This window comes from Anabrus simplex, chromosome 1, assembly GCF_040414725.1.
Source record: "Anabrus simplex isolate iqAnaSimp1 chromosome 1, ASM4041472v1, whole genome shotgun sequence".
Lineage (NCBI taxonomy): Eukaryota > Metazoa > Arthropoda > Insecta > Orthoptera > Tettigoniidae > Anabrus > Anabrus simplex.
Window position 1 is genome coordinate 1153564086 of NC_090265.1, and position 25631 is coordinate 1153589716.

At 38.1% G+C, this 25631-nt stretch overlaps 2 protein-coding genes across 4 annotated transcripts in view; one reads left to right on the forward strand and one right to left on the reverse strand.

The window, feature by feature from the left end:
• LOC136858123 (protein arginine methyltransferase NDUFAF7 homolog, mitochondrial) overlaps window positions 1–25631 on the forward strand; it is a 213448-nt gene that overhangs the window by 148003 nt on the left and 39814 nt on the right. The gene's annotated exons all lie outside the window — the stretch shown is intronic.
• Window positions 1–25631, reverse strand: part of GCC88 (GRIP and coiled-coil domain containing 88 kDa) — a 119050-nt gene that overhangs the window by 5793 nt on the left and 87626 nt on the right. For all 3 annotated transcript variants that reach the window (XM_067137432.2, XM_067137431.2, XM_067137433.2), the window contains 2 exons: window positions 23601–23822; window positions 16453–16706 (listed from right to left, as the gene is read on the reverse strand). In XM_067137432.2, the coding sequence (XP_066993533.2) occupies window positions 16453–16706; window positions 23601–23822 (476 nt within the window). The remainder of the gene's footprint in view (window positions 1–16452; window positions 16707–23600; window positions 23823–25631) is intronic.

Genomic DNA, 25631 nt, shown 5'->3' on the forward strand with positions numbered 1-25631 from the left:
ACTTAAAATGACAACACACCGCTAGCAGGGAAGTTAACGGCGCAAGACAATTAAAATGAAAGCAGTGATCAAGTTTACTGTGTAGTAGGTCTATAGCTCAACTGACAGAGACAAATTACTGGCTATTGAATTATTTTTTATCAATACTGCATAATATGATAATAAGATACGCTTATCCGTTTATAGTCCCCAAGAATGGCGAACATCTCTTCCCTCGGTACCTTGTCATATGCTTTCTCTAGATCTATGAAACATAAACACAAATGTCTATTCCTCTCCTAACATTTTTCAATTACTTGGCGCATACTGAAAATCTGAATCTGACAGCCCCTCTGTGGTCTGTCACTCAGCTTCCTCTCGACCACTGATCGCACCCTCCCTTCCAAGATGCCCGTGAATACTTTGCCTGGTATACTAATCAATGAGATAACTCGATAGTTGTTGCAATCCTTCCTGTTCCCTTGCTTATAGATTAGGTACAATTACTGCTGTTGTCCAGTCTGAAGGTACCTTACCAACACTCCATGCTAATCTTACCACTCTATGAAGCCATTTCATCTCTGCCTTCCCATTATACTTCACAATTTCAGGTCTAATTTCATCTATTGCTGCTGCTTTATGAAAATGGAGTTTATTTACCATCCTTTCCACTTCCTCAAGCGTAATTTCACCAACATTATTTTCCTCCTCCCTATGATCTTGGTTGTTCATGACACCACCAGGAAGATTTTCCTTTTTCGCTGAAAAGATTTTCAAAATATTCCCTCCAGCGACAGTGATTCTGTGGGATCTATTATGAGTTCACCTGATTACTCAAAACACTGTTCATTTCCAATTTCTCTCCCTTCCTCAGATCCTTTATTACTGTCCAGAAAGGTTTCCCTGCTGCTAGACCTAGTCTTCCAGTTTATTACCAAAATCTTCCCACAAATTCTTTTTGGATTCAACAACTATTTGTTTCGCTTTGTTTCTTTCATCTACGTACAATTCCCTGTCTGCATCGGCCCTTGTTTGGAGCCATTTCTGATGAGCCTTCTTTTTTTACGTTTACAAGGTGCTCTCACTTCATCATTCCACCAAGATGTTTGCTTTTTCCCATCTTTACACACAGTTGTTCCTAGGCATCCCTTTGCTGTTTCTATTATGGCATCCCTGTATGCCACCCATTCTCTTTCTATATCCTGAACCGGTTTACTATCCACTGTTCGATACTTCTCACTAATCATATCCATGTACCTTTGTCTAATTACCTTGTCCTGGAGATTTTCTACCCTTATTCATTTGCGGACAGATTTCACTTTCTCTATCCTAGGCCTAGAGATACTTAGGTCACTACAGATCTGGTCTGAATCATTGAAATATTCTCGAAAAACGTACATTCCTGACAGACTTCCTGAATTCGAAGCCACTCAGCCCGGCCGGGTCAAGTATGAAGCAAGATGAATATTCGTAGCAAGTTTTTATGATTGTATGCCCGTCCTGACGTTGACCTCATCAGAAGAATAAATGAGATGAAAGGAATGACGTGATATGAGTAACTAAAACAGATTATATTTACTTTATACTGTGCCATTTCATTGTCTTGATTGCCAAAACACTGAATTAAGAAGTCATCATTTGCCATGAATAATGTTTTAAAAAAAAGTTTGTATTTTAAACGTCAGAAAAATACAAGTCAGATGATGCAAGCCCAATTCGAATCATAGCGGCCGTGACCGAGATAAAATGTACCATCAGAAATTGTTAGCATCAACAGAGAGAACAAGAGAGAACTGATTTTGAAACACGACAGACGTGAAGATTGGAAAAGTCAATCTCTAGCAGAAATGAGTTATTTTGAAACTAAAATAACAAATTTGTCGGTGGAAAACCATAGACATTTCAAGGATATATTTCCGTGCATGTTATATAAAAAAAATTTAAGACGAAATACGAAGAAGATAAAATATAATAGAATTCACCTTGGAAACTTATAGAAGTAAAGCAAAGATTTTGTTAGGAACACACGCAAGCATTTGAGATAAATTACCATTGAATTAGACGATCATAGTTCGCGACAGACATATTGATAATCTGTGTACAGCATACGCATTGACATTATATTTGAGAATATAAAGCAAGATAGTAGTACAAGAAGGCTTTGAAACTAACAGGAAGATGATGTTAATATTGTCTTCGAATGTATTTTTCATGGATGCGCAACTGGCGTGATGGTTCTTTAAATCGAGCATGGGATTGGCGACTGAAGGACACCAGCCGACATCACCTGCAGATACGAGATCATTTTCCGTAAATCCCAGATGACTGAGCCGATAACCAAAGGAGGACGAGTACAGCGGAGGATGTAGCAGAACGAACAGCAATCCCAGCAGCAGACAGACACAGAATAAGATAAGTTTCTCAATATGTTTTCAGATCATTTTATGTTTTTCTTTGTAGAAGGTAGTTGTCAATTGATTATTTTCGGAAGGAATAGGTCGTTATATCTTCGTGATATGTTTCAATAACACGTATTTTCTACGTGAGTGATCCAATAGTGACGTATTAAGGAAGGTTATAGATAGTCTTCAATATGATTTAAATACTTCCTAAGGTAGGAAAGTGAATATATGTCAGTGAAGTGTTACGTTAGCGATATTTCAGTTAATTTTAATAAACCCTGCCAAGGCTAGGAAGTTTTGGTGAGAATAAAGTGTGATACATGTTAATATCAAGTCATAGGTTACCAAGTTCGTAAATATTGACCATTTATTGCCAATTATAAGTCAATACAGGTAAAACATGAATATAGATGGATAAGTAAGATGCATGTTGATAGAGATATGAGTTAGCTGTTGATCCAAAAAGTGATATTTTGGTTATATGAGAAATTAATTGATTTGTGCATTACATAGAATTAAATAAGTAATCCTGGCATATGGTGCAGTATAAATATATGAAGGAAATATGAGAAAGGGAATGTGAAATGATGGAATAATGTTGTATAAAGGAAAGAATCGATGAATTATGATAAATGTGAAGATGTCTGAGAAAGGATTTTCATATGTGATTAAATAATGTATAGTTAAGTAACACAAATGTGGATCAATGATAAATTGAGTGGTAGTAATGATGTTTAAGCATTGAATAATTCGTATCACATCTAAATGGCAAATTGGTAGTAAACTTGCGAGCTAATGACAGATATTGATCATCAAAAATAATTCCAATAACCCATGATCATCACTCATATGGCAATTTCAAAGAAAATTACATATTATTTATATGGTTTAAACTGACTAAAGCTAATATAACAGGATGTTAATAGTATATATGATCTTAGTGCTTTATGACATTCTATGACTAATGTGGATTTAGAAATTACATCCATGGTATTCTTTGATAACTTTTCAGAAAATGATTGAATTTTATGAGGTGGTAAACTATAATTGCAATCTGACAACGAAACTACTGAGACTATTTATACCTATTTCACCTATTTCCAGAGAAGATATTTCGAATATAATTGTTTATGATTAGTTATTTTTAAAAAAATATTATGGTAGGAAGCTACATAATTGAAACTGATCTTATTCTGTATACCGTATGTCTAATTTGAGAAAACATATCAAAATAATCGTTCTTAATATCAAAAATATTTTAATTTCAATGTCATGATATTTAACATTTCAAAATCTTTATCCAAATATTTTACTTTTGACATTCCAACCTCTTGAAGTTTAATACTTTTTTAAATTTATTATTATTTACATTTTATGGCCTTCATTGGACCACTCTAGCCAACTTTATACAAAGAATTTTTCAGTTTTCTGTCAGCCCAGTACTTCTTCATTCTCTCTGATCTTATCCTTCTTTCTTCATCGGAAATCACCCTTCCTATTGTCTGTTTGTTGATTCTGATTTGCAGTCTGGTTTGTTTGTCTGCAAGTTTCTTGATTTTGTCGGTTTTGTTTCTTAGGTCTTCCACTGTAATTTGTAGTTCATCCATATCTTCCTTGATTTCTGTAATCCACTTAATGTTGCACATACTATTCCATAATTTTTCTATTATTCTCCTGATTATCCTGTTCTTGGTGTCCTGATTAGATGTCCAAAAAATGAAACGCGTTTCTTCCTGATTGTGCTCATTACTGGTTCTATTTCCTTGTAGAATGTTTCATTAGAAGCTACTCTCCAGTGTCCATCTTTTAGGTATGATTTGTTGATGCACATTCTAATGATTCTTCTCTCTATCTTGAGTATTTTGTCTATTTGTGCAGTGTTAGTTGTTTTGAAGATGGTTTCGCTTGCGTGTGTTATTTCTGGTTGAGTGACTGTTTTGTAATGTTTTAATTTTGTTGCTATTGACAGGCCATTTTTGTTGTAGGTATTCTTGGTGACATTGTGCTCTGGTCAGTTTATTTATTCTGTTATGCCATGCTGGCTTTTCATTGAGGTTATGATTTCTCCCAGATATTTAAATTTATTTACAATTTTTATTTCTTGGTTTCCTATGGCAATTTTGTTTATGAGTGGTGGGTCAGTAAACATGATTACTGTCTTTTCAAAAGATATTCCAAGACCAATTTTCTGTGCTATTTCTTGTAGTGATATAACTTCTTGTCTGGTTTCCTGAATACTGTTGGACAAGAGAGCAAGGTCATCGGCAAATCGTAGGCAATTTAAACTTATGTTTTCTTTGGCTCTTCGAATTCGGATGTTCTCTGGGTTACTCTTGTACCATTCCCTCATTATATATTCCAAGGACCGAGCTCGATAGCTGCATTCGCTTAAGCGCGGCCAGTACCCAGTATTCGGGAGATAGTAGGTTCGAACCCCACTGTTGGCAGCCCTGAAAATGGTTTTCCGTGGTTTCCCATTTTCACACCAGGCAAATGCTGGGGCTGTACCCTAATTAAGGCCACAGCCGCTTCCTTCCAACTCCTAGCCCTTTCCCCTTCCATCGTTGCCATATGACCTATCTGTGTCGGTGCGACGTAAAGCAACTTGCAAAAAAAAATATATATATATATATATTCCAAGGCACAGTTGAACAGCAGTGGTGACAAGCAATCTCCTTGTCTTAAGCCTGTTTTTATGATGAATGGCTCAGAGAATTCCCCTCTGAACTTAACTTTTGATTTAGTGTTGGTTAAGGTGAGTTCAATCAATATGATTAATTTTAGATGGAGCCCGAAATTTCTTAAAATTTTCAACATTGAAGGTCTATGGATACAGTTGTAAGCTTTTTTAAAGTCCACGAAGGTTATTGCAAGAGGGTTTTGCTTCTTGTAATATGCTATGGCTAATTTTAAAGTGATGAATTGTTCTGCACAGCTTCTCCAAGGTCTGAAGCCTCCTTGGTATTCACCTAATTCTTCCTCTAGTTGCTCTCTGATCCTCCTGTTAGGATTCTGGAGAAAATCTTGTATGTGCAGTCTAAGAGAGAGAGATACCTCTGTAATTATCTGGATTGCTTTTATCTCCTTTTTTTGTGGAGTGGGTGCATTATGGCTGTGGTCCAATGTTTGGGGAACTTTTCTGTTATCCAGATTTTCGTTAGGGCCACAAGTAAGGATGTTCAAACTGTACCAGTGGCATATTTCCACACTTCTGCAAAAACTTGGTCTTCTTTGCATGCCTTATAATTTTTCAACTCTTTGAGTGCTGTTTCCACCCCTTGGATTGTTGGGGGGTTTACGAGTTCAGGCGGGGTTTTGATGGGCGTGTCTGTATTAATTGCTAAAAGTTCCTGGGGTTCTTCACAATTCAAAAGTTTAATGAATGCTTTTGCCATGATTTTGGCATTTTCCTTGTCATTATGTGTCTTTTTCCATCCTCACTTTTCAGCATTAACGTGGGAGGGGCAAATTTTAGTACTTGTCTTCCAAACATTTTGTAAAAGTTTCTGGAATTAGTTCTGTTGTAGTTTTCTTCTACTGAATTGATTAGATCTTTCTGTGATTGTCTCTTGGTTTGCCTGATAATTTGTGTGAACTTTTTCCTGATATTTTTGAGGTTGGTTGCACTTTCTTCTGTTTTGTGTGTTTGAAATTTTAACCATGCCTAATGTCTTTCTTCATGAATTTTGTCACATTCTGAGGTCCACCAGGCATGACTTTTACATGTGTTCAATGGGGCTAAATTTTCAGCTTGTTGCCTAAGAATTGGAACCAGTTCTTTTAAGTTATCTGTCAGTTTTGTGTGACTTCTCTATATTTATCATTCCTAATTAATTGGTGTGGATCAAAGTTCCTCTTTCATTTATTGCGTTTTTTTAGGTTTCTTTTTTAGTGGTGTGAACTTAATTTTGATTTTGACTATGTAATGATCTGAACCTATATCTACTCTTCCTAATACATTGCAGATGTCTCTGTGGAAGGTTTTGTCCATAAATACGTGATCCAGCTGCCATTCCCCTTTTCTCTAATCAGGATGTTTCCAAGTTTTAAGTTTGTTGGGCCTCCTTTTGAAGTAGGTGGACTTTCAGATTAGTTTGTATTCTCTGCAGAGTTCAACAAGTCTTTGATCGTTCTTATTTGTACGTTTACGTGGAGCCCATTTCCCAATGATATCTTGGTATTCCTTTTCTCTTCCGAGTTGGGCATTGAATTCCCCTAATAGGATCTTAATGTTGTTAATATTTATTTGGTTTACAGTTTGGTCCACGAGATCCCAAAACTTTTCCACTTCTTTCCTAGTCTTTGTTAGAAACTTCTTTTCATTAGTAGGGGCATATGGGCATTTATGATGGTAAAAATTCTGTTGGATGCTTTTCAACTCAAAGTTGCAATTCTAGGTGAGACGGCTTGAAAATCGATTATCGAATCTATTTTTTTTTTTTTAAATTGACTATAAACCCAGTTCCAAATTGGGGACATTGTTTCATAACCCTTAGTCCAGGTTTCCCGTTGTAAATTCTGTAGCCTTGAGATTCGAATGGTTCTTCTGTAGTATTTCTCATCTCGTGGAGTCCTACTACTAAAATTTTCTGTTTATCTAATTCGTTTAATACTTTAATATAAGAAGCCTAATTATTGAAAATGTGAGAAACAATTTGTGTTAAGATAGGATAATTTCATTTAATTCCAATCTATGAAGACTAATATGAGATGAATTATATCTACAATTTTAAAGTCAAAGCTAAGAGAGAAGCTAATATTTTTAAATTAAATTTTCGTTGAATGATCTAACAATTAACATGAAGAGAAAATGATATTTAACCAATACTTTTAAAAGAATGATCATCATCATCATTTCTTCGCTCCAGCAAGCCGGGTGCGGTTGTGTACAAGCCTCCTCCAGTTTGTTTTATCCATCCACAGATGCTACTCATATATGCGACACCAGTTCAAGTCTCTAATTTCAAGGTCCTTCATTATCTGTTTTTCCCAAACATCACAAGGTCTTTCTCTTGGTCTCTTCCCAGGAACGTTGTGGTCAAAGTATGTTTGAGGAGTCCTGTGAGGGTTCATTCCTTTCATGTGACCATACCATTGCAATCTCTTCACTTCTAGAGTCTCCAGCAAGCTTCTTTCCAATCCAAGCTGTTGTCGGATATCCACATTCCTCATTTTATCCATTTTTGTTTTTGCAGACAAGAACGGAGGAACTTCATTTCTGTTGCCTGAAGATGACTCTTTGTTAGTCCAGTAAGTGTTGCTGCTTCCAGGCCATACGTCAATATCGGTACTAGATATATTTTGTACAAGTTGATCTTGGAAACTAATGGAAATGTTACATCCCAAAGTATTTGACGTACAGTGTGATGGAATTTGGAAGCTTTCTGTATTCTGTTACTAATCTCTTGATGTATGGTATTGTCTGATGACAGAACACTACCTAAATACTGGAAGTTGTCTACAATATTCATCTCCAATTCTTAGAAGAACAGTAGGAGAGTTTCTACTCATCACCAAGCCAACTGTCTTTGTTTTGCTGATTTTGAGACCTAAGGTTGTAAAAGCTTCATTATTGTTAATTTTGATAAACATTTGAGCCTCAAATATATTTAATTTATCCATCATATTCAATATTTTCAAATTAATAATAGTTATTAAGATTTTATTCATTATTATTATTTATAGATTATAGTATTAGTACATAAGATTATGGCATGGCTAGTAAATATTTGCTGATTCTGCGGTTGATTTAAATCTGAAACGTCTGTAAAACTTGTCTGGCATAAATGGAAGCATTGCATTGGATAACTCTCATTTGAATTCACGAAAAATGATTTTTTTAAATATTTGCTGTAATCCCTGAGATGTTCACTGACACTAGCTGCGGATTTTTCTTGAACGCTGCAAGATTTGGGCTCGAAATGGTGCAATATGTAGGCCTAAAAAAAGGGGTTCACCATTTACTGACTTTTTAGAAATACTGCCTTCCAATGAAAATAGCCAGCATAACTCAAATACACTACATTCATAAGTTTGTTAAAGAACAGTGTAAAATGTTTGCATGTACAATTTATAACTCTTTATAGCCTAGAAGTCATGTGTTCACTGCACAAAATTTGAGGTTATCACATATTGGACCCCTCTGCCCCCCTTTACTTTCCTCAGCTGTAAAAGTGGAGAAAAAAAGGGGTCTAATTAGTAAATATGGTATATTAAAATTTTATTTTTTGAACATGTTCATAATTTTCATAACATCGAGATGCTTTAGTCGTGCTCTGAATATCATTACTCAACACCACTTATAATTCAGCAGCTTCCATAGAGTGAAAGCCATACATAAGACAAAGACCTCCGTGGAAGCTACATTTTGTTCTAGCCTGTGCCAAGAGACAGATGCAAAAATGCTGCATCTAGATGGCAAGAAGTAGAATTGGCTCTGTTGTGGCGAAAGCTAAACCAAAAGTGTGAAGTGTGTAAAGAACCAAATTAAGGATAAGGCTATTCCCACGAATGTGTGCATGAAGTGAAATGCAAGAAACCTGCACATACATTTGTGTCAATGTCAAAACAAAGTTTATTATTACAAGATATTAGAATCATTCCGTATTGACGGTATTGACAAACAAAAGAGAGCCTAGACGGAAACAAAATTAGCACAAATATACAATATTTACATCAATATGCAGAGCAAAAAACAACTTATTGCGACAAAATTCAGTGAAACAGGAGGTGGTAGGTTCAAATCCCGCTGTCGGCAGCCCTGAAGGTGGCTTTCCATTTTTACACCAGAGAAATTTGTGTTTCAAATTAACACCTGTTTTACTGAATTTTGTTGCAATAAGTTGTTTTTTGCTCTGCATATTGATGTAAATATTGTATATTTGTGCTAATTTTGTTTCCGTCTAGGCTCTCTTTTGTTTGTTTTTTCATTTGCTCTTTCATTATGTTTTTTAGCATTTTTTCAACTTATATTATGTAAATTATTCCAACCCCCCTAATTTTTTTCACTGAAGATGGCTCAAGCGAGCCGAAACATGTCTGAATTTGTTTGCTCCGTCTAATGACGGAATATAGATGTATTGAATAGGAGGATACTCTCATTTTTCGCCATTGTAAAGTGAAAACAAAGTTTGTTTCTGGTAGAAAGTGTGTTTCTACCAAATACAGTGTGAAAATGATTGCAAGTGTAACAGCTTGTAACAATTGAACAGGCAAATGACATTTGATGGGAAAATGAATGTTTTTTTTTTGTAGAGTACAACATCATTATTTGCTTGTAAAATCAATATTTATTTGTATTTCAAAGTTATCAATAAGTAAAACATGTTTCAAAAGCAAAACATATTTTGCTGAGTGGGTTCACTACCTACCCACTGAACCTACTTGTGACAAAAAATATCTTAGAAACCCTAGGGTCAATAAGACCACTGAGCCAGTTGGCCATGCGGTTAGGGTTGCATAGCTGTGAGTTTGCATTCAGGAGGTGGTAGGTTCAAATCCCGCTGTCGGCAGCCCTGAAGGTGGCTTTCCATTTTTACACCAGAGAAATGCTTGGGTTGTACCTTAATTAAGGCCACAGCTGCTTCCTCCCAATTCTATCTATTTCCCATTCTTGTGTCACTGATAAACTTCAATGTGTTAGTGAGACATTAAACAACTAGTAAAAAATGACTTGACCTTTGGATTGCTAACACCTCGTTTAAGAACCATTGAGGCTGTATACATAGAAGAGTTCTGGTGATACAGCGAGACATCAGAGAGATCTTATTATACTCAATCGAAGGTTCAAAAACAGCATCAAAATGGCTAAAACATTCCCTGGGGCATATACAAATACAGATCACAACTTGCTAGTGGCAGATATAAGAACACTACTGAAACATATCAGAAGTGAACACCCTGGAAGGAAGTGGGGCATAACAAAACCTTCTTCTTCATCCATTTCCTTTTCCAGATTCTCTCTGGGTAGGGTAGGTGTACCAAAGTCCTCCACCTTACTCGATCTTTCCACCATTCCTCTTCTAGTACTTTACTGCTATCAACTTTTCTATTTGCAATACAGTCCACAACAGAACTCCTCTATCTCATTCTAGGACTCCTCTAGGTCTCTTGCAGTCTTTGTATCCATGAATGTTCTCTTTGGTATTCTCCCTCCTGGCATTCTCATCATGTGTCCAAACCATTTTAGCTTTGCTATATCACTCTCTTCTTGACGTTTACACACTCCCACGCTTCTCCTTATTTCCTCATTTTGTATTCTATCTCGTTTTATATTTCCCTGTATGCTCCTCAAGAACCTCATTTCAGCTGCTTGTATCTTACTTTGGTTCCGCTTAGTCAATGTCCAGGCTGCTGAAGCACAGGTCAGTATAGGTTTATAATAGGACGAGTATAAAACCTCCTTGCACTTCATTGGCACATCTTCGTTCCATACAATGTCTCTCACACAGTGGTAGAAACTTGCAGACTGCTCAAATCAATTTCTCCATCCAAATTTGCATCTTGTGATATCACACTGACCAAATATTTAAAAAGTTTCACTACTTCAAGAGGTTCATTTCTTATTTTTATCACTTCCCTGGATTTTCTGTTAAATCTCATCATGATCAAAGTCTTGCTTTTCATAGTATTAATCTTCATTATAAAATTTTTTATCTCCTCATTCCATAAATCAACTTGTGTCTGTACTTCCTCTTCATTATCTCCCCAAACTACAGTGTCATCAGCAAAGAACATAGACTTTACTTGCTCGCCCATCAACTTCTCCTTGATATTATGTAGAATTCTATCCATGATGATAATGAAGAGTAAGGAAGACAATACACTTCCCTGTCTTAAGCCTGTCCCAACTCTGAACCAATCAGTTTGACCCACTTTGGTTCTAACACACGTTTTGCAATTTTGATACAACGCTATTTCCATCTGTATTGTTTCATTCCCAATCTGTGCCTCTGTCAATGTTTTCCATACTGAATTCCTTGGGGCAGGACACTGTCATATGCCTTTTCAATATCTAGAAACATTACTACCATGTACCATGTCCTTTCCATATTCCCAATAACTTTCCATCATTTGACGCAATGTAAATATTGGGTCAAATGTGGACCTGCCTCTTCTGAATCCATACTGGTCTTCTGCCAATTTTTCCCCATCTCTGTAGATGTGGTTCATGATGTGGGTTACTGTAGTTACGTCATAGTTCGTGAACCATGGGCAACGGTTGAGTGGCCAAGTCAGTGGTCCTGAGAGTCGGGATATCGGTTGCTATGGAATGGGAGTGGGCATCTTGGGACATATTTTGAGCCATGGGCTCCCTTGTGCTCGAGCGGCTAAGACTATACAATCCACGGGTGGTCCCTAACCCGTTAGAGGAGAGATCCTCACTTGGACTAGGTGCAATTAGGGTTGCATCCTGCTTCATGAATTTGCAGAGCTCAGAACATTTTGCTTGCAGACTGAACGCTGAAAGACATAACGGTCTATAATGATAATGTATGTATGTCTCATCTGTTTATCCATGATTCATTCAAGAATTTTAGTGTATGAGGTATCAGTGTCACTCCTCTGTAATTTTCACATTGCTTCCTGTCTCCTTTCTTGAAAATTGATATAATGACCATTTTGTCCACTCTTTTGAACAGTCTTTTCTCTCCATATCACTCTGAAGAGTCTATACAACCACTGTAGACCAACTGCTCCTCTTGCTATTATCATTTCTATGGTGACCTCATCAATTTCAGCTGCCTTGCCTCGTTTCATTCTTTTAGTTGCCCACACAATCTCTGCCCATGGACACCTCGTTTTCCTTATCTTCCATCTGCACTAAATCTGGTTCTTCGATTTCTCCTTGTACCAAGGTATTTTGCACGTTGTAAAGCTGTTCAAAGTATTTTCCCCACCTCTACAATATATCCTACTTCTGTGTCATCACTTCCTCCTGTTCATTTTTAATGAAGTTAACACCCTCACCTGGGTTTTTCTTCTTTTTTACCCACTTGAATAAGATCTTTTTGCTTCCGGCTGTATTTTCTTGAACCACCCTGGAGCAATCCTTCTTGCAGTACCTGTATTCTATTTTTCATTCTGTTGTGTTTCTCAGGCATTTTTCCAAGCTTGTTTCTTCCGTTTAACTATATCTTTTACCCTGTCATTCCACCAGGGCACTTCTTGATTTTTCTCCTTCCTAATACTCTTCCACAGGTCTTTTCTGCAGACTCCACCATGACTGTTTTAAAGTACGCCCATTCTTTTTCGACCCTTCCGATGTCTTCGTTAGGTATACTTGGTTTAATGTGTTTCTGGAATGCTTCATTTATTTCCTTCTCCTGCAATGTCCATACCCTTAGCTTTCTCTGCCTAATCTCAGTCATCTTTAACTTAGCTATCAAAACTCTAATCTCCTTCAAAAGATTCACTTGGGAGGGCTGTTACATCTACCAACATTTTCCTGTTACATTTCTTGACCAAAATGTAATCTATCAGAGTTTTGATTTTGTTATCCCAACTATATCATGTTATCTTCTGACTTTTTCTTTTGAAACCATGTGTTAACAATGATCAGCTCATTTCTTCTACAAAAGTCTACCAAAATATCTTCAGCCTAGTTTCTCTTCTCATATCCAAATGGTCCTATAATCTTTCATTTCCTTTTCTTTCCTGACCTTCTTGGGCATTCATATCTCCTATGATCACAACTTGTTTGTCCTGTGTATGGCCTTCCAGATATTCAAGGTATTCCTCTAGATCCGTATCTGTATCTGCTGTTTGTGGAGCATACCCCTGAATTATATCTGTAACACCAGTTTCAAGACTCAATCTGACCTTAATCAACCTGTCATTTATGTTTTCTACCAATTCTAGGTATTCCTTTAGGTCTTTTCTAATTATGAGACCTACACCATTTTTGGCTTCTCTTCCTCTACTATGGTATAAGGTGTATCTTTTCTTTAGTTTCCTCCTCACATTTTTCTTTCCATTTGGTCTCACCAATTCCCAGCAATGCTATATCTTTGTCAACCATATAATGTACAATTTCTTCCACTTTCGTTGTTAGTGTTACTACACTGATGGTCGCTATCTTGATGTATTTGGTTGCTGGTCACCCATTTCTCACATTCCTCCCAGCACCACAAGAACTGCATGTCACTTGTGGGGAACGCCCTAGCATTTTCCGAGGCTTCAGTACACTTATCATATAGGCTTTTATTATGATGGGTTCGCCACTCCGAAAGGCATTTTAGAGCTACTGCCAGCCGAAATTTGTAGGCAGCTCCTAACATGGAGAACAGATGCCTTTTGTAGCTGCTCCTCTGGAGTATAGACACTACAGTTTATATGGGGTTTCAGTGGCATTTCCTTCACTGAGGGTCATTTCCCCTCTATAAGGACTCCTCCGCCCTTAGCCGTTGGTCCTTATAGTAGGTCAGGCTATTTTCCACCGCCCAACACTCAGCGGGGAGACACTGGCTGTATGGTTTACTCCATTACCATAGAAGATTTAACTGGTCAGACACTATGGGACATAACTGAAGAATGAAACTGTTGGGACTTATACAAGAAGGATGAAGAAAAGTTTGAAAACTCGAGAATGAGTATGGATGTGTCACAGGAATGGCTTACTATAAGGACTACAATAGTCAAAACCTTACTAGTAGAAGAAGAAGAAGAAGAAGAAGAAGAAGAAGAAGAAGAAGAAGAAGAAGAAGAAGAAGAAGAAGAAGAAGAAGAAGAAGAAGAAGAAGAAGAAGAAGAAGAAGAAGAAGAAGAAGAAGAAGAAGAAGAAGAAGAAGAAGAAGAAGAAGAAGAAGAAGAAGAAGTAGGTACATTCAGAAGGATAAGAAATAAAAAGGAATGGATAACGAAGGAGTTGTTAGATAAAATAGATGAAAGCAAAATGACTCCTCAGATGAAGGAAAAATACAATACAGAAAACTAAACAATGAGCCGACTGATAACTGACAAGGCCAGGGAAGAATGGATGAAAAGCCAATGTGAATAGAAAAGTTAGGAAAAGAGGGAAAAATAGAAGAGATGTATCTAAAAGCAAGGAGCCTGATAAGGAGAAATCCAAGGAAGATAAACAAGCAAGGAATAATGAACAAACAAGGGAAGATGACATCAAGTTTAGAAGAAAGTAAACATGTGTGGATGGAATATATAAAAGACCTATATGATCATCAAGCTGACCCCATGGTGTAGGGGTAGCGTGCCTGCCTCTTACCCGGAGGCCCCGGGTTTGATTCCCGGCCAGGTCAGGGATTTTTACCTGGATTTGAAGGCTGGTTCAAGGTCCACTCAGCCTATGTGATTAGAAATGAGGAGCTATCTGACTGTGAGATAGTGGCCCTGGTCTAGAAAGCCAAGAATAACGGCTGAGAGGATTTGTCGTGCTGACCACACAACACCTCGTAATCTACAGGCCTTTGGGCTGAGCAGCTGTTGCTTGGTAGGCCAAGGCCCTTCACCGGCTGTAGTGTCATGGGGATTGTTTTTGTTTATATGATCATCAAGCTGATCACGGAACAATGATACTGGAGAATGTGCAGGATTATGATTAAGAATCCAGAGGACCAAGGATAGAAAAATGGGAAGTGGAGAAGGCAATTCAGGACCTGAAGGAAAGGAAAGCAATGGGCTGTGACTAGATATCATCTGAATCATTAAAGGCTTCAGGGAATGGAGGAATAGTTAGATGGACCAATCTGGTGAACACAATATACAACACAGGTATCTGGCCACAAAATCTTCTTAGGACTATTTTGGTTCCCTTACCAAAGAAATTCAATGCTAAACAATGTAGAGACTATAGAACAGTTAATTTTATATGTCATGTTACTAAGGCAACAACCAAGATAGTGCTGAGAAGAACAGAAAAGAAAATAGAGGAGAATATGGGAGATGACCTGTTTGGAGAAGAGGAGAAGAGGAACCAATGATACAATTGGATAACTAAGGATGATTTGCAGAAAGGATGTAAGAAGTGAATAGGGAAATGTGTGAACTCGTGTATTCTGATGAGGATTCTGAAAGATACTGGTGTAGACTGGAAAGACAGAAGAATGATAAAAGAGTTGTAGAAGAATCAGAAAGTGATGGTTGGAGTAGATGAATATGAAACAGAAGAAGTGAGTATTGGAAGAGGAGTGAGACAGAGATGTTGCATGTCACCAGCTCTGTTCGATGTATATGCCGAAAAACTGGAAAAAGCAAGGTGTTTTAGTGGGTGGAGAACCAAAAGAGACCATAAAATATGCAGATGACGTGGTGATATTTGCGGAATCAGAAAAAAGATCTGCAAGTCACGTTGAAAAAATTGAGAGAGTGGGCAAAGAGTTCAAAATGAAGATCAACATTGGGAAGACTAAGGTGAAGAGAATAGGAAAGGAGGAGATTGCTGTTAATATAACACTAAGAGGGAAAGAAACTGGAACAAGTAAAGTCGTTCAAATATTTGGGAAGTTTGTTAACATGGAATGGAAGCTGTATAGAAGAAATAAGAAGCACAATATATATGGGAAAGGAAACTTTTGGAAAGGTGAGAGGGCTTCTGACAGCTAAGACAATCCTTACTGATTCAAGACGGAGGTTTGCAAAGTGTTTTGTGTGGAGTGTAGTGTCATATGGAACTGAAACATGGACATTAAGAAAGAAACGAAGTAATTGGAAAGTTTTGAAATATGGTTGTGGAGAAGAATGGATAAAGTGCTAAAAAAAGTAGAAGAAAAGAGACACTTGATGAAAATGACAAGGAAGAGGAAAATATCCTAGTTGGGTCACATATTATGTAAAAATTGTCTTCAACAGAGGGTGAGGGAGGGAAAAATAGATGGAAGAAAAGGAAAAGGAAGAAGAAGGTTTCGAATGTTAACAGATGTCAAATAAGGGAGTAGCTATGAACAACTGAAGCAAGATGCTCAGGACAGAGAATCATGGAGGATGTCCAGTTGATACCTGTCTCAAGACAGATTCACAGAAGAAGAAAAAAATGACTAAATCCTTGTTGATTGTTGAAAATGAGATGGTGATGGTATACACGAGTATTTGAAATATTTTATACATGTATTTAACTAACCTGGCAATTTCTTCATTCAGCTCGTTAACTCGATCTTGATGTCGCTCTTGTTCTGTTGTTGAAAGTCGCTGAAGTTCCCGGACTGTGGTCTCAAGTTTGTGATTTGTCTTACGCAATGTAGATATCTCCACATCACGTCGTGCCAACTCATGGGCATAATGTAGCATATGAGGGCTTTCACCACCACCAGTTGGTCCAAGACTGAACTGGGAAAGATTCTTCAACACATCGTCTGATCCTCCCATAGCTGTTTCCTGAATTTAAAGCAATTCATACAGTTTTGAAAAAGTATCAAAACAATAGTTTTAATAGAATTGTTTACAACATATGGCCTAAAGCTGGATTAAAGTACTGTTAAGATTATGTAAGCAAGTTATGATGTACCTCTCAATGCCACCCTATCCTGTGCTAACCTTTTAATTTCTACATAACTAACAAGGCTGCAGTTTGTCCCCTCTCCTGTTCAATGTTTACATAGAACAGGAGGTAAAGGAAATCAGAGGAATTTGGAAAAGGAATCACAATCCAAGGACAGCAAATCAAAACTCTGTGATTTGCCGATGATACTGTTATTTCATCTGAGTCTGCAGAAGATCTGGAGAAACTCCTGAATGGTATGCACACAGTCATGGAGAAGGAGTGCAAAATGGAAACAAAAATAAATAAATAAATAAATAAATAAATAAATAAATAAATAGTGCAGTCGAATGAAGTTGGGTAATGCAGAAAATATAAGATTAGGAAATGAAGACTTAAAGGAAGTACGTTATACAAATATTGTTACTTTGTTAGTAGAGTAACTAACGATGACAGAAGTAAGGAGGACATAAAATGCCGACTAGCACAAGCAAGGAAAACCTTTCTTAAGAAAATAAATTTGCTCACTTCAAACATTGATATAGGAATTAGAAAGATGTTTCTGCAGACTTTTGTCTGGTGTGTAACATTGTATGGAAGTGAAACATGGAAGATAACTAGCTCAGAAAGAAAGAGAATAGAAGATTTTGAAATGTGGTGTTATAGAAGAATGCTGAAGGTGAGATGGGTACATTTAATCACAAAGAGATAATGAATGGAATTGTGAGAGGAGAACGATTTGGTAAAATTTGACCAGAAGAAGAGGTAGAATGATAGGACACATCTTAAGACATCCAGTACTTATTCAGTTAGTTTTTGAGGGAAGTGTAGGCAGTAAAAATGGCAGGGGTAGACCAAGGTATGAATATGACAAACATGTAGTAGTTACATAGAAATGAAAAGGTTAACACAGGATAGGGTGGCATGGAGTGCTGCACCAAATCAGTGTATGAAATGGTACGAAATGTAATGACAAATTAAAAGTCCAAGATCCTCCACTGATCAGAATTCAAAATGTGAGGATGAAGAATGAATGGATGGATATGAATTTAAAACAATCAGTGGATCCTGCCCGCAATGCCCCACATTCACAGAAACTGACCAAGGGACTGCTAATATAGCATAATACTGAATCGATGATGCTTGTAATCTAAAGGAGTCCAAAATCTATAATCCCCTCATAATGGTACTTATTGCTAGGAAAGTAGAACCATGGTATTTGTCATGTTGCGGTACTAATCAAAAGTACCGAAGACTCGTGGTGTTCCACACATTATGGTACTACTCACAGGTAATGAAATTCGCACATGTAATACAGATCTATGGTCTTTCACACACTGCAGCGCCATTTACAGGCAACACAAACCTATGGTGTTCATCACATACGTGTACTAACCACAGGGACTCTTACTATCCCGTGGTGTTCCTTATATAGTGGGTACTAATCACAGGCAAGCCAGAACCAAGGTGTCGCTCCTAAAGTGGTACTAATCACAGGAATTGTAAAAGCCGGCAACGCAAATCTGTTGCTACTAATCACAAACCTATTTTGTACCTAACATAGTGGTACTACGCACAAGTAAAAGCAACCTATGGTGTTCCCCATGTGGTAGTAGTTTCATGGTTTTAAGACAATCATCCCTTGGTTGCCCCTTTTAGTCACCTCTTACGACAGGCAGGGGATTCCATGGGTGTATTCTTCGTCTGCATTCCCCACCCACAGGGGGTTGTGTGTTTGGTCCGTGAGAGGTATTTTATTTCCCTCAAGTCCGCCAGCAAGTCGGTTAGGACCCGTCTATCCGCCATCTGGGACGTGCCACGTGGGAGTATCACCTCTCCCCCTGCTACACCAGCGTTGTAGGTTCATGGCAAGACTGAAGATCCATCCTTATGACCTCTCCATAAGTAATGCAGCTGGGAGCAGAAATGAGCTCAGCGGGGTGAGAAACAAACTGGATGTAAGATGAAGAGAGATTTATGAGGAGAGAACCTATTTCAAGATGACAGAGTTTGAAGATTGTAGTTGTTCTTTTACGTTCCTTGATTCCTCTTCTGATACTGACCTGTCTTTGAGTTGTTGTCTTATGTGTTCCTATTCATATTCTTACCTTCTATATTACCTTATTTGTCACTTGTTAGTTCCTTTCCATGAAACTATTAATTCAATGAAAACAGAACATAGTTTTTGGAAGATTTTTTTTTTTGCATATGTGTAGAAACCAATACATTCCCTCATAATATTAGCCTAACTATCTCTTGAAACAAATTCTTGAAAAGACATATGTACTGTGTCCTCTGTTCCTTATTTTCTAACACCTGTATGGTCCTCCTTTTATTGTTACTTTCCCAGCTTTCTCCTTACCACACATTTCTCTCTTCAAGGAGGAAGACCTTTAAACAATGGCCCCTTCAAAGAGTGTGCATGTCTACTTTCCGGATGAAGCTAGGAACCAAAATAGAATTTGTTGAACGCTGAGAAGATGTAGATCTGGAAGAACAGGGATTAACGAAGGGAAGTAGATCTATGAAAAATGGCAGTCGGGGAAGATAAGGAGTTTGTGTTTGCCTTTTTGTTTTCATGCCTATATCTTTCCTTTCAGTTGTTTCTCTGCCCATAGCATTTATTCTTTTGTGTGTTCCTATCCTTCTTAGCTTCCTTTGATATTTTATACATAAAAGTTGGTTCAATTCATCCTGCAGATAAAAAGTTATACAATCCCACCCTTCTACATGCAGTGCAACAATGCTGATACCCTTGCATGTGCTGCGTAATAGCGAGTGCAGCAATAAATGAGTAGGAGTTAATTGCTTACTGAAGCACTATAATCTATCAATCTGTATTCATGATGAACAGTGTATTCTTCAACCATAATAGTTAAAACCCTGACCTTGGATAGAGAGCTACCTTCTGCTCATTACCATGTCTTGATGGAAGTAGTGCTTTTACATTTGCCAACTGATACAAGCGAGATGAAAATGCAGTTCTTCTTAATATTTTTGTCCCAGTCATAGTTCAGATAGATGCTGAGGTCTGGGTTATGCTTGGCGAGTGCTGTGTTAACTCACTGGCATATACTTACAGCTCGGAGCTGTGCGGTAGCGTGTGCGACACAATTTTTTTAAATATCATTTTTTTTTACAATTTGTTTTACGTTACCCACAGATAGGTCTTATGGTGATAATGAGGTAGGAAAGGGCTAGGAGTGGGAAAAAAGTGATTGTGGCCTTAATTAAGGTATAGCCCCAGCATTTGCCTGGTATGAAAATGGGAAACCCACAAAAAACCATCTTCAGGGCTGCTGACAGTGGGTTTCAACTCTATCTCCCGAATGCAAGCTGATAGCTACACGATTCAAACCATGCAGCCAATTGTTCGCTTACACACACGATGTATACAAATGGCTCTCAGCCATGTGAAGCATGATCAAATATGAGCCTGTATTTCAGGTATTGTGCAAAGAGATGGCATGACATGCATTGTTTGAAAGAGATAAATTTGCTCTTTCTTGTGAGAAAGACCGTATTGTATTTTCTATGACTGACTGTAATTCCCCAATATGCCTATCTCCATTCAAGGCCAGTAGTAGTAATCATGTCATGAGCTGTTAGCAAGAAGAGATAATTGTGAAAATCTGAACAGAAGCAAGTATGAAAGTAAAAGAGAAATGTCAGATTGTGAGGAACTGATAGTAACAATGATAGATCCACGAAAAGCAACAACGAATCTGAAAATTCTGAAAGTGATAAAATGTGATGTTGCACAGCGCCAATATTAGACAGTTCTAAGGGCTCATTAAAGCTCTTTATTTAGATGATATGAATGCTATGAACATCTCATGGCTTTGCACATTCTAAGTTCTTTAGAATTTTTCACACTATGAAAAAATTACTGAAAAAAAAATTCAAAGATAAAATTTATGATTCTTTCATTTTATAAATTAAAGTTTGCTAGAGAACCCTCAAACAGCTGTGATACAGGTAAATTAGCCCTCTTAGTGTCAAGCCTATTAACGGCTATGCTATGCTATGCCCAATTTTCAAGGCTGGAAGAAACGAACCAAAATTCCCCCAGTTAGAAAGTGAGGTAATAGAACATTACACCAAACTGATCTCAAAGGACGACTGGAGGTATACTGATAATGAATAATGTTAACTAATATACAATTTGATGAAGAAAACATATTTTCCTGAAAATTAACATTAAGTGGGTTATAGATTTCAGATTCGGACCTATAAAAGTTACCTAATAAATTTTCGTCCTCACCTGAGGATGGTGTGGTGTCTTATGATGTGTACTCATAAAACATTTTAAAAACACGATCTTCCATGTGGTATTTTCTGGAGCAAATTTACATACATACAAGGAAAAGATGTACATATTTACACTTCATCAGAGACCATCATCCAACAAATATAATTGGAGCACTTTGCAGGTGTGATTTCTGGCATAACCTCACAACTGTCACTCCACTGTTACTGCAAAATTATTCTCATACCCGGAACAAAACAGGATTTTTCATGTGGTATTTTCTGAAGAAAATTTACATATATACACAAGGAAAAAATGTATATATTTACACTTCATCAGAGACCATCATCCAACAGATACAGGGTGTCCCCAAAAATCAGCGACAAAATGTAGTATGTTGTGCGGGATTACGGACTGATCAGTTTTCAAGAAGGAACCCCTGTCTGGAAATGCACGGTTTAGGCGCTGGAGAGCATTGAAGTCTGAGAACGGTTGTGACAATTTGTTCCGATTTAGTGTCTTAATACCGAAGGTATGCAACCCTTTAGCCACCTGTATACTGCAGATGGATGACTTCAGCCTAATAACGTTCCTGGGCATGCACTACATTCCTCCACACAGTCGGTGTGCATCCTACTGCGTTACTTGTGTACTGTAGTCAGCCAGTGCAGGAACATTGTTTAACAGCAGTGTGACATGTACCAGTACACAGCTGCGGAAATGACCGACATGGTGCTTGCAATACCAATATAATGGTCCGTTATTGGACATTATAAATTTTCCAGCTAACTCATTCTTGGTTGCCTGCATTTCGCCCTCGTGTGCTAAGTTGGGCTCATCAGTTGGTACTTAGCACACTGTGCATTTCCAGACAGGGGCTCCTTCTTGAAAACTGATCAGTCCGTAATCCCGCACAACATACTAAGTCTTGTTGGTGATTTATGGGGACACCCTGTATCTGTTGAATGATTCCCTATGGGAATCAACATCTACATCACATGGTGCTTGCATATGGCAAGGCAAATTGCAATGGTAGAGCTGCTGCAAGATTGTATGTGGAACGTTTTCCAAACAGACGTACCCCACATCATTCCACGTTTGCGGCATCGAAAGACGACTAAGAGAAGCTGGACAGTTCCATGTAGGTAGTATGAAGAGTATGGTATACGACACTGCTGTAACATCAGTAGAGGACCTCATTACTTGAGTCCATGGAGCAATTGAAATTCTTGAAAGATAACCACACGTATTGGGTCATGTGCGTGAGACTCAGCACCGCTGATGTACCCCGTTCATAACGAGCCCGATGTGCTACTCATGTTAGGTTTATTGATGACGTGTGGAACGCACACCCATCTCACAATTTGATGCGCTACAGCGTCCAAGCCGTGCGTTTTTGGATATGGGTTCCTTCTTGAAAATGGATCAGTTTGCCATCCCGCACAACATACTAAGCATTGTCTGGAGTTTTTTTGGGACACCCTGTAAAATTGGAGCACTTTGCAAGTGTAATTTCCGGCATAAGCTCACAACTGTCACTCCACTGTTACTTACTGCAAAATTATTCTCATAACCACTCTCAGTTAAGTCTAAAGTGTACAAATACTGCGCTAACTCATCATCACGTTTTGTTGCCATCTCACAAGCAAGCCAGAGACACTTCATAAAGTATACACAAGGTTTAGCACTGATAATTCCAGATCAACAAAGCATAGTGACAAACTATTGGCAATAATGGAAATCACGTGCCTTTCTTGTTCTACAATGATCATCTTCGATTCCCCTCAGTACAAGAATACTTGGTAATTAGTGTTTAACTTGGCACCTGTAACAAGAGCGCGCCGGCCACGTGGTGTAGGGATAGCATGGCTGCCTCTTACCCGGATGCCCCGGGTTCGATTCCCGGCCAGGTCAGGGATTTTTACCTAAATCTTACGGCTGGTTCGAGGTCCACTCAGCCTACGTGATTAGAACTGAGGAGCTATCTGACGTAAGATAGTGGCTCTGGTCTAGAAAGCCAAGAATAACAGCCAAGAGGATTCGTTGTGCTGACACCGTAATTTGCAGGTCTTCGGGCTGGGCAGCAGTCGCTTGGTAGGCCAAGGCCCTTCAGGGCTGTAGTGCCATGGGGTTGGGTTAGGTAACAAGAGCACAATCATGCTCCTGGCAACTTTAGTAGGAGTTGGGAGGAGTTCAATCCTATTCCTTGGTACTCTAACAGCTAAATACTAATTCTGAGCATGCGAAGGGCTAGAAAATTTGTATGCCAATGGGTATATAAGAGAAATTTTGGTTGTGTTCCAGCATTTGCAAGCTCAGTAGGAAAGCAATTACAAACTCCCTTGCTCTTCACATTGCCTGTGTGCCTCATTTTTCCTATTAGCAAATAAACTTCTTTGGTGTTTCTTGAGGATAAAAGCAACCACCAAGATCATGATTAAACAAATAACAATAGCTACCTTACTGGGATACAAAAGTAAACAGATTATACCTTCTTTCACATTAAATTCAATAAACTGCTGAACTGCACAATGACACTTACCAGATGTTGCTCGGCATTTGAGAGTTGCGTATTATTTCCAGGTAAGAACATGCCAAAAGTAGATTTGAGCATGCGTATTTCTTGCTCTTTGTCATCTAACAGCTTGAGTGTTCGCTCTCTTTGTTTCAGTAGCTGCTGTTCCAATAGTGCAATCCTACTACGATAATCATTCTCACATGCAGACAGTTCACTTTTACAGCGTGCACGCTCAGCTTTCAACATCTGCAATATTAAGAATAAAACCACACCTAAACAAGAAGTAAACTGAAGTGAAATTTCATGAATATTTAATATTAAGGTCAAAAGTGACATTATGAAAACAATTATAATGTGAACTTCAGGCAAATAAATCACAATTTGTAACATATTTTGTAACAGTAGGAATCTTTAGAAATCTTATTTATTACTTCAAGATATTTGATAAATGTTGAACAGACAAGGGAAGGGTGCATACCAGGGAATCACGGATCGTACGTAAATTTTGAGCACACGTTAAATGAGCCAAGAATAACACAACGGCCAAAACATTTCTTTCGGAAATCAACTTATGCTAGCTACAGAAAGTATTAAAGTTCTCATGTTTGAATTGGTGCTTTTGGCTACACAGGACTGCAGCGCATGCTGGGTTGACTCACTGAGGGACCGCGCCATTGATCATGTTTCTTATTCCGTTAATAATTGTGTAGCAAGTTACGACGATGATGTATTGGCATTAAGAGAAATAATTTAATTTCTGCATTGATCGTAGGTCAATAAAGGCAATAGAATACGACTGTTATGATGAAAATAAAGGTCAGTCAATATAGCAAGGGACGTTATTACACACGAAAGCAATTTTTTTTTTTTTTTTTTTTGCTAGGGGCTTTACGTCGCACCGACACAGATAGGTCTTATGGCGACGATGGGATAGGAAAGGCCTAGGAGTTGGAAGGAAGCGGCCGTGGCCTTAATTAAGGTACAGCCCCAGCATTTGCCTGGTGTGAAAATGGGAAACCACGGAAAACCATCTTCAGGGCTGCCGATAGTGGGATTCGAACCTACTATCTCCCGGATGCAAGCTCACAGCCGCGCGCCTCTACGCGCACGGCCAACTCGCCCGGTCGAAAGCAAGTTACCCCTTGTAATATCTCCAACAATGATGCTCGTGGTAGGAATGTTAAAAGCACAAAGCGTTTCTACTCCAACCACACACAATGAAGTGAGGATAAGGTCAAGTGGAACATTTTAAGTCACCACTGTCAAAACAATATTGCACAGGATGCTCAAAAGCTTCTGGGTTTTTGGAGAAGTACTGACTTTGGTAACAGGCCTATTGTCACATGGGACGAAAACAAAGAGACAACAGTTGGCGGTATGCCAGAGATTTAATTTTCAAGATGGTGATCCTCTGCACCAAAACGATATCCAAATTCAGTAACTGAACAGTGTCAAATAATCTACATACAAAGCCTTTTCAGACTCTAAACCCTAAACCCCTATAAATCTAGTGGTTGACAGTAAGCTGTGGCACCAGGAGGGATTTTGTGTAGATTCATGTCCAAAAAGGAATCCAGAATGAGCACAACTTTACCGGACGGACATTTTGCTCGAATACACCATTAAACCATATTCAATGCAACCAACATGAATATTTTCATGCGAAAACATGCTCTTTTTCACCGTCTTAGGAAACACCTTTGACTCTCTAAAAGACATGCTCTATTGGTGAAAAATACCTAATTCCCTCCATGGGAATTTAGAATTTTCCATTCTCTAAAAGTGATGCACAAAGGCCCCAAAGTTCATCACTTGCAGTAACTCTCAGCCTTATGGTGTAACTGTGTGTGGTAGACACCATAGATTGCACTGAGGTGATAACTGATTTACAACATAAGATTTATTCTGAAGCCTCCACCTTATCAATACATTTGTTTACATACTATCATTCACAGTACCGGTTTCGACCCTTCAAGGGTCATCCTCAGCTGACAATTACAAATATAGTTCTTAAAAAGCATCACAATAGGAAATATTGTACAGTCGTGACAATTG